Genomic DNA, 10,480 nt, shown 5'->3' with positions numbered 1-10,480 from the left:
CAATCTAATCTTCCAATTCACTAAACTTTGAGAGATTATATAAAGGAACAGTTGTAAGTGAAAGCATGTCAACCACAGGAATAAGATGACATTGGTACTGGAACCAAGGCATGACCCTTCTGGGAGTTTATGCTTCCTATAGTATTCATTTTTCACTATATCCTGTCGTGATTAGATGTATAGCATTGAAATTTGTACGTCTGCCAATTATTTGTTCACTAATTTATCTTTGAAAAACAAATGGGATTAGTCCAAAAGTTCAAAGTATGATTTTATAATTTCAAAAGATTAAACAATGCTATATTCAAAGTGCTGGGGTGAAATAGTCACCGTGACCTTGAGTTTTTAGTCGTTTGCACAATACTGATAAAGTGGCACAGTCAGCCATCTTGTGGACAAATAACTATCTAGTAAGACTGATTTATTTATTTTTAATCTGGTCCAGTAAATCCATTCTCTGGCCATTATCAAGCTCTCCAAGAATATTATTTATAACATACAGTGCAACAAAATGGGGCCTGAATAGGGGGGTGGTCTTATTGACTGAAGGTACAAAGTCGAAACATTTGTCAAATAACTTATACTGTTAACTAAAATACCAGTAATTTTCTTCTGTTCTAATTAACTGTTTTAGTTTATAATCACATTTTAATCTTAATCAAATGTGCAGATTGCTTTGCACCATGTTGCTTTGTGTTGCATTGAAGTGTTGGGTTTATAGTTTTACAGTATGTTGAAGTCAGTTAACAAGGTTGTAATAGGCCTCGGACTGCTGATGATGGCCTTAATGAATCAGATCTTGTATTAATAAGTTGTGTTCATATTTGTATGCGTACTTTAAGAAACACATATCACTGTTTACTATTTATGCAGATGTTAAAATGACCTCTTTCTTTTCTATACGATCTGCTGGCCATAGAAAATGGTTGTCAGTTAAAAAAAAAAATGAACAAAGTCATCTCTGAAGCCTGGGCTGTCCAGACAATGAGGTAATCTAGGAGGTGAAAGCATGTTGCTGTCCAGTACAGTCATTTCTAAGGATGTACAGTACGTACAGTAGTTATTATTCTGGAAACTGGCTGCTTTAAGTAGCAGGTTGCAAAGCGGTTTCTCCAGGAATATAAAAAGGCATGTATTTGTTTACCTTTGCTAGTACCTACAACAATTACAGTAATGACAGCTACAGTAAATTTCATATAAATATACAAATATATGGTATATTCCTTAGAATGTTTCTGAAATAAAAAATTCTAATTAAGTAATATGATCTTGCTCTGGTCAGTCTTGGTGTATGGATGCAAATCTTGTCTTGGTATTTATTGGGGTGGATATCTAAACATCTAAATATCACAGTCCAAATTGCTTTACTCTTGGAATAGATCCATCAGATCAGTTGATCAGTTATCACACATCTTAATGGAGATTACCAATGCAGCTGGCTCACCTTTACTGGGCGGTATTTGTTTTCCTATTCTTAGGAGTGATGTCACAAACCACTCCAGAAATTCAGTAATGGACTCATTTTGGAGTTAAATTAGCTTTAGAAGAGGATCTACTTGTAACCAGAGCCTGTAACAACTCTTTTCCTCTTTGTCTGTTTATAAATTCAAACACACAAACATTAACTGAGGTAAAACTATAGTCAGATTTTTAAACCCCCTCAAACAGCTGCCTGAAATTTCCTAATAGTTAAAAAAAAAAAAAATATATATATATATATATATATATATATATATATATATATATATATATATATATATATATATATATATATATATATATATATATACATATATATATATTCCTTTCAAGTGCTAGAAGTCTACCAATGTGTGTTATACCAGGACCACCATGTGAGCAGGAGTAAGAGAGGGCAGGTGGTTGGCAGCAAGGCACTCCGTGGCACCAAACGTCTGGCGACTGGACCATCGAGTATTTGGATGGAAGACCTGACACTGAACACCAGCTTGGACTCAGCTCTGCTAATGCCAGAGACAAATTGCTGGCTCAAATAAACCACTTTTATTTGATTTCTTTATAAGTTAAAAAGTTTCAAATGATTAAAAAAAATTAGGATCCTAATAAGTATAAAACAAGCAAGGAACTACTCAAAATCCTAATTTAACAGTTCTTTTGTGCCTTTTTATTAGCTTCAGAGCCTTGGGTATCAGTTTGAAAATGTTCTAAGGCAGTGCAACTTTTGACCTGCAGGTCTTTCGGGGGCTGGTAAGACAACCATTGGTTTTGCCCTTGAGGAATACCTAGTGGCCCACGCCATTCCCTCATACTCACTGGACGGGGACAACATTCGCCATGGGCTCAACAAGAACCTGGGCTTCACCTCCATGGACCGCGAGGAAAACATTCGTCGAATCGCTGAGGTGGCAAAGCTGTTTGCGGACGCTGGTCTTGTTTGCATCACCAGCTTCATCTCACCATACACCAAGGTAAGACTGAGACAATCCACAAAGAAGACTGAATGTGCTGGGGTTCAATAACCAATTGTATTATTCTTACTGAACAAGTTTTACTTGGTATCTTTGAAATAGCACAGTAAAGCACGCCCTTGTAGCTATGCTAGCGAACCTCAATCCACACCTGAATACCCCCTTCTATTTAATCATGGGCCTCTCCCAGGCAGACTGCCGTGTAGAATTGTGTGGCCATTTTGGGATGTTGGTTCACTGAGAGCAGGGTTGAGACCTGTAACAAATGTATACCCAGTTCTCCAAGGCATGAGAAACTAATGAAGTAGCCCACTGTCACACCTAGAATCCCAGGCATAAATTCATTTGACCTCAGTTTAATGTTTCATCCGGATATGAGAACAAGCGCAGCGTTCCCTAACACCTTTAGCTCCGAGCAAGGATGTGCCACCAGCACCAGTACATTTCATCTCTGTAAAATAATGCCATCCTGGCATGGATCTTTTTTGGATATCAACAGCCATTTAATCCTCAGGACTGAAGCTGAAGAAAGCTGTGGATATGATTTGGTTATGTTAAACAAGGCTACATGCAAACAGGATTTTTCTAGTCATCACATATACGCTGTCTAGTAATAATTCTTCTTTTTCTTTTTAGGATCGTGCCGAAGCACGCAAGATTCTTGAGGCTGCAGGGCTGCCCTTCTTCGAGGTGTTCGTGAACGCGCCGCTGGATGTCTGTGAGAGTCGAGACGTCAAGGGTCTCTATAAGAAGGCACGTGCTGGAGAGATTAAAGGTACTGTATTCAAATCATTTCTTATACTTTTCCAGTGCCTGCCAGGAGCAATACATGACAACCATAACACCAATAGTTTGTACCATAGTTGAGCTACCATTGCCTCTTAGTACATTGCAGATCATTATGACTGTGCCCCAGTCCTGTCTCTGTAGACGATAAAGAAGCATTTTGAGTTGTGTTAAATTGTGCGAAGCTGGAATTGTGTTGGACAGGAATATTGTAATCCCAGCTCAGCTTTAAAAAGTGGGTGTTGGACAGGACTATTCTAATCCCAGTTCACTTTGAAAGGTGGGTGTTTCAGTCACTCATCAAGCCAGTGTTGTATGACTGCAAGACTTGGTTGTAACTCTTGTGTTTTCTTTCCCAGGTTTTACAGGCATTGACTCCGAGTATGAGAAGCCAGAGGCTCCGGAGTTGGTGCTGAAAACTGGGCAGGTGACGGTGAATGAGTGCATACAGCAGCTGGTGGGGCTGCTGCAGGAGCAGGTATGCTTGTGCTTAAATCAGGACTATTGATAAGTCATTGCTTTATAGAACCTATACAGCACTCACAGTAGGTTAGAAATAGCAATGCCCACCATGCTATAGCTTGAAACATTTCACCACCTTAAAGGAGGTATAACTGCAGTGTACAAAAACATTTTTTGGATGTACGGTTTTCAAAAGTCATTCAGTGATTACGATATATATAATATATAATGTATATATATATATATATATTTATATTATATAACACGCATATATAATCGTATTATATATATATATTCAATATATATATGTATATATATATATATATATATATATATATATATATATATATATATATATATATCTATTTATATTATTTCAGGAAGTTTCAGACAAAAGCCCTTCTTCAGCTGCGTAGAATGAAAAGTAAACACAGTGCACTAAACGTATTTTGATTATGTCAGAATAGAATGTTAATTCCAGGAGGTTCCAAAGTTCCTAGCGTTACGAGTTCCAGCAGTGCATGAATAGGGTCGCCATAACTGCAAACAAAAGAATGACGAACAGAGATCTTTAGTTCAGTTTCAACATTGACTCTTGTTTATTTAAACTAAGAGTATTTTCTTGTATCCAGTCTCTTACTACCACCTACTGGACGCGAAGAGGTACTGGTGGCAGTCACTTACAAATACAGCCAGTTTCTCCTCTGCATAATATTACACGCATTTATTGTAAAATAAAACAAACATAAACATGTCTCTTATTTGTGTACCCCTTACACTAGCTTGAAGATAAACTCACAAAATAAATTCTGTTTTATCATTTAAACCTTTTGTTTGAATTAGGGGTATATATATATATTATATATATATATATATAATAATATATATTATATATTATCTTATATATATATATAATATATATATATACCTATATATATGCCATATGGGTATAAGACTGTTTGAACCATATTGCCCAAAATACAGTTTTTCTGACAAACTGGCTTCCAGATGCATCAATTTCATTTTAGCAGTAAGGAGAAATACGTTTTATTTTGGTTTGTGCCGCAGGGATAAGGAATACTTTTTCTCCTGGGCCAAGCTGTTGGTATAATAGATTATCAGCCATCCTGGTCTGTCCCCCTGAGGAGTTGCTTGGGCTGTTAATTCAACCCTTCTGGTTTTTTTTTCCCCCACAGAATATTGTTCCTACTTCAGTGATAGAGGAGGTGAAGGAGCTCTTTGTGCCCGAAAACAAGCTGGACTTGGCACAGGCTGAAGCCAAGACACTGCCCACACTCCAGATCACCCAGGTACAGCCAGACTTCTACTCGGGGGTTGAGTCCCTCAGCGGCCTGAGCAGGTCTGCAGTTACAGTCGGCTCATTTCACTGCACTTATATGTCAACAACAGTGCATTGAGCTACTATTTAATACACTTCTTGCAAGCTAGATATAAAAGTGTTAACGGTATAACTTATTTGCCTCAACATGCTTCTGTTTATACTACTTGGTGTGTATTTCCATATTCCACACCAAAGCCATTTCAGGTTACGTTCAAATTCCACAGTGGAGGATTAGTGTATTTGTACAAACTAATATTGAGATTTGCTATTAGGTCTTGTTTCTCCAAAAAGGTATGAGCCTTGTGTGTCTCAGGTTATAATGACAAGAAGAGAGGAAAAACACACAGAAACACAAACACATACTTGTACTTACAATTGTAACAGGGATAGAAGATTATTTATAAAACTAAAGAAAATGTTTGGACAAGTTCCTGTTTTTCAAACACACAGATAAGCCACTTTTCATAGATTGCAAGGAATGTTTATTTACTTTTTTGTATTCAGTTTTCAAGCATGTGGCAGTTACATGAGAAATAACTTTTTATAGCTTGTTCCATTCTGAAAGGAGGTACTACACTACACACAAAGAAAAAAAAATAACACAGCCAGGAGCAGCTCAGAAGTTGAGGGTGAAATACAGGCTCTTTGTTTGGTGTCGGTCTTGACATCCAGCCCTGACATCTCTGAGTCCTAATGTCTGTTGTGTTGTCCTCAGCTCGATATGCAGTGGGTGCAGGTGCTGGCGGAAGGGTGGGCGACGCCACTAAAAGGCTTCATGAGGGAGAGAGAGTTCCTACAGGTCTTGCACTTTGGCACGTTATTAGATGGCAAGTACTTTTGCTTTTTCTCAACCCAACATTGTCTATCCACTAACAGTTGCTTTACAGGGGAAGAACTTGAGATATATTGCTGAAGACTACATATTAGGTGTATAGCAAAATAAATATAAAAAGCTTACTTTGGGGGTGAAGAGGCCATTTATGTAATCAAAATTTTCCTTGCGTTACATTTCTTACCTGTTTTAATATCCTACCATATGTGTTCTGTTTTTCTCTCTATTGTTCTTTTCTTCCTGGATCATATTCCAGCAATAGCGGGTCTTCACCTTTTTATTTAAACCACACTGTTTCCTTAACAGTGACGTATCTTTTGTTCAGATTCTTAATCTAAGAATACTTTTGGCTATGCTGATAAAAGTGCTATGGAACCCATAGATAAAGCATTGTGCACTGAAGCTTGTGCAACACTGATATGCTTCCCCAGCTCACTTCCACACAGTCAGCCTTGAGGATTTTTTTTTTAATGTACAGTCAATCCTGTTGTAACGACTACCAGAATTTAATTATGTGATAACGAGGTGTATCCCCTGCAGGAGGAACGATCAACCTGTCTGTGCTCATTGTTCTGCCCGTGTCCTCGGAGAACAAGGAGAACCTGGACGGCTGTGCTGCGTTAGCTCTGGAGTATGAAGGCCGCAAGGTGGCCATTCTCCGCAAACCTGAGTTCTATGAGCACAGGAAGGAGGAGCGATGTGCTCGGCAGTGGGGGACCGTCTGTTCCAAACACCCTCATATAAAGGTTTCAGTTACATTTTGTATTTTCCCACTTTTTCAAGTTTTGAACTGACCTATTTTAAAAAAACATAAAAAGATCAAAATTAGGGCTCCACACATTTTATTTTATTTAATGGCAGGTCTCAAATGGCTGAAATCATTTGTAGGACTCAGCTCTTAAACTACAAGTTAAGTATTATAATACCAATAATACTTTTCCCTGAACACACCTATTAAACCACAGCATTGCAGGAAGTAGAAGACCAATGAACTAAACAGATACACTAGCATGGTACCCCAGTGTATCACAGTGTGTATTACCAATATTATTGAACACTGGATCCGGAGCAATGATTTACACATTGCTTTTTCACAGATGGTAATGGAGGGTGGTGACTGGCTAGTCGGTGGTGACCTAGAGGTCCTGGAGCGAATCAAATGGAATGATGGACTGGACCAGTATCGCCTGACTCCTATGGAACTCAAGCAGAAATTCAAGGAAATGAAAGCTGGTAAGGAATGCCATTTTATACACTGTTTTGAGTAGAAATCGGGCTTCGATCCTGTTTGGGACTTGCTGACAAATTCTCCTTCTCTCCCCCCAGATGCCGTTTTTGCTTTCCAGCTTCGTAACCCTGTCCACAACGGGCACGCCTTGCTGATGCAGGACACCAAGCGCATGCTGCTGGAAAGGGGGTACAAGCGCCCGGTACTGCTCCTCCACCCCCTTGGTGGTTGGACCAAAGATGACGACGTGCCCCTGGCCTGGCGCATGAAGCAGCACGCTGCAGTGCTGGAGGAGGGGGTTCTGGACCCCACCTCCACCGTAGTGGCCATCTTCCCTTCGCCCATGATGTATGCTGGACCTACAGAAGTAAGTGTCCTGAGTCCAAGAGGGGGGGGGGTATCTTTTGAATAAAAATAATATGTCAAAAAAACTTCAATAAAGTGTTACAGTATTAGGAGATGTCTCTGATGCTTTTAACATTCAACCATTCAGAGGTAAATATACATATATATATATATATATATATATATATATATATATATATATATATATATATATATATATATATAAGGAAATAAGTAGTGGCCAACATCAGTTTAGTGCCTCAAAACACCCTTGTGAAAAGGCCACGCTCTGCTGAACACTTGTCCATGAAGTTCTTTATTTTACCAGGTAATCCATACACATTTATATACTGGTACATTGTCCATATATTGAGCTCCACACCAAGTACAGCAATTCAAAATAAGCTGTTTTGTATGTTGACACATCGGGCACCTGAGTGTGATTAGAGTTGGAGAAGAAGGTTAAATCCTATCACAGATGATGAATGATGTCAACACAGTGACATTAGCAGTGAAGTGTCCAGTGAGGTGCAGTTGATTTGAAACAACTATTGAAATTGCTCCTCTGATGAAGTCTTTGCTAGATGTCTGTGATAAGTTAACTCGGAACAGGACATTATTCCTAAAGAGACCCGTGCCTTTAATAGTTTACAAACACACTTGTGGACAAGTAAACAGCGCAGACTTTGATGGAGAATGGCTATTTTGTTTTTTTCCAGGTTCAGTGGCACTGCAGGGCACGGATGATTGCTGGAGTAAACTTCTACATCGTGGGCCGGGACCCGGCTGGAATGCCCAATCCTGAGACCAAGAAGGATATCTATGAGCCGACTCACGGAGCGAAGGTTCTGACCATGGCCCCGGGCCTATCCTCCGTGGAGATCATTCCCTTCAGAGTGGCTGCCTATAACAAAGCAAAGAAAGCAATGGACTTCTATGATAAAGAGCGGTAAGAATACTAGGAGAAAGCAATTCTCTGGGGTGAATTTGTTTCTTCTTTTCTCTGTGGGAGGCCTGCTATCACAAAGTTTGAGAACCCCTGATCCAAACAGATCCGCATATTAAGGTGTTATTTTTTCATTTTTTTCGTAAAGAAATGCACTGAAGGTACTTATCTGCACCGTACAATCATGTGATAAATGCCAAACGGGTAGCCAGACAAAAATAGTCGAAGTGTAACTAGAACAACTAAACTCTGGCAGCAGATATGCTGTATATCTGAGAGAGCAACTAAGTTTGTTGGTTTTTGTTTTGCAGGCACAGTGAGTTTGACTTCATCTCAGGAACTCGCATGAGGAAGCTCGCTCGCGATGGTGAATACCCCCCTGATGGCTTCATGGCTCCCAAGGCATGGAAAGTCCTGACCGAATACTATGTCTCTCTGGGAAAAGAGAACTAACTTTTAATTTGAAATATAGGAAACACTGGTTGATTAGCTGATTTTATCCAACTGTAAATTATTTTCTTATAAAAAAAAAAAGCAACTTATTTTAATGTAAAAAAGTAGAAACTAAATATTTTAATAGATGACCTGTATAGCTGTCCAATTATAGAGCCATTTAAAAAAAATCATTTATAAAATTAATTTATAATTGTTAAACTGATTTAACTGCCAACTTTTTTTGTATTTAATGTTTTTATTATATTTACCTGGGCAGTTTGAATTGCATCAGCAGATAATCACTGTCAGCTAAATCTAGTTGAAGTCGTGTGTAAGGTGTATAATTAAAAATAAAAGATATATATATATCAATATTCTATATATATATGTATATATATCTATATATAAGTATATATATATATATATATATATATATATATATATATATATATATATATATATATATATATATATATATATATATTATATATATTTAAAAAATACAAGTTTTACGTTATATGCATCGTTTTCTTACGTTGTTTACGATTTTTACAAATTTTAATGCAAAATATCATTTATAGTCAATGTGATAGAATGAATAGTTTGTTTCACGAATTAGTTTAGTATCTTACTATCTGCCAGTTGTTATTAGTTTTCCTTGTGACTTAATCAAATCAAGTAACATAGGATATTTTATAACTAAATGGTTTTAGTCTAATGGTTTTCAATCAGTTTATCATTAAAGGAGCCACCTACATTTTATATTGTAGGTATTGGCCAATTCATTCTTCCAAGACAATTTTTTTTCAGCTTAGGAAATGTTGGGTTCTGCATTTAGAGAACAGCCCACTTTTGTACTGTCCTGAATCTTCTGTAATACCAACAACTGGAAAGGGAGAAATAATTATTGAACATTTCAGAAAAATAAAAAAAAAACTTGATCATTTAATAATTTTGCTAACAAATATCAACATCTACCTGAAGGAAATGCCTTTCATTTATTGTAATGCAGCTGAAAATCTCAGCAAAGGACAAGAGCCCACACTCTTCATCAAGTGCCTATTTTTCTAAACCCAGTTTTAAGTGTTAAAAGCCTGGTTTAGGGACCAAAATAAACGGCAGTACCTCAAATGTTCTGAACATTGCTGTGAAAAAGTTACCTAGTGTGCAGTTTCCTTGCTGTACAGCATCTAGAAAAACATTTTATTTGGGTGCTATAGATAGGAAGAAGCCTGTGCAAATGTTATTAAAGATTGGCTTTATATTGTGTTAGTCCAAATGGCTGTCAAGCCGTTTAATTATTAAAACATAACAGTACCAAATGTTATTTGTGTAACATATTTATTGAAGTATTGAATTCCAAACTTGTGCCTTTAAATTAGCCTTTTAGCAAGTTTTAAAGTGTTCATCATATAAACCAGTGTTGTATATCCTATACAATATGATTTTGTTTTTAAAATAAAAATTTATACTAAATGATCTGGTGTTGTATGTTTTTTAGTTCTAATGACAATGATACAGATGGGCCATTGGACTCATTTTTCAGCCTAGATGAAAAACAGAAACCATTGTTCTATGACCATTAGTTGAGCCGAACTTCCCAAATAAATTGTAAAAGCACATTCCAATTTAACTTCTACAATTCAACTGCAAAAGG

General features: G+C 37.3%; 1 protein-coding gene across 1 annotated transcript; it reads left to right on the top strand.

Moving 5' to 3' along the window:
• The first annotated feature begins 2,179 nt into the window (after window positions 1-2,179).
• LOC121325779 (bifunctional 3'-phosphoadenosine 5'-phosphosulfate synthase 2-like) lies at window positions 2,180-9,143 on the top strand. Its single transcript, XM_041268778.1, has 10 exons — window positions 2,180-2,447; window positions 3,084-3,222; window positions 3,593-3,711; window positions 4,892-5,005; window positions 5,753-5,864; window positions 6,410-6,615; window positions 6,967-7,102; window positions 7,196-7,464; window positions 8,162-8,391; window positions 8,700-9,143. Exons 1-10 carry the CDS (start codon window positions 2,346-2,348, stop codon window positions 8,839-8,841), a joined length of 1,569 nt encoding a protein of 522 aa, XP_041124712.1. The 5' UTR covers window positions 2,180-2,345; the 3' UTR covers window positions 8,842-9,143.
• The last annotated feature ends 1,337 nt before the right edge of the window (window positions 9,144-10,480 follow it).

Source organism: Polyodon spathula, chromosome 13 (genome assembly GCF_017654505.1).
Source record: "Polyodon spathula isolate WHYD16114869_AA chromosome 13, ASM1765450v1, whole genome shotgun sequence".
NCBI classification, from domain to species: Eukaryota; Metazoa; Chordata; class Actinopteri; order Acipenseriformes; family Polyodontidae; genus Polyodon; species Polyodon spathula.
The sequence above is the reverse complement of the archived record's forward strand: the minus strand, read 5'-3'. Positions and strand labels throughout refer to the sequence as shown.

What these genes read in the sequence shown, in the direction of transcription:
- LOC121325779 (XM_041268778.1), top strand. Translation starts at nt 2,346, where the DNA reads ATGGACCGCGAGGAAAACATTCGTCGAATCGCTGAGGTGGCAAAGCTG. An exon ending in CCACACTCCAGATCACCCAG is followed by an intron (nt 5,006 to 5,752) that starts GTACAGCCAGAC and finishes TGTTGTCCTCAG; the next exon opens with CTCGATATGCAGTGGGTGCA. An exon ending in TGTATGCTGGACCTACAGAA is followed by an intron (nt 7,465 to 8,161) that starts GTAAGTGTCCTG and finishes GTTTTTTTCCAG; the next exon opens with GTTCAGTGGCACTGCAGGGC.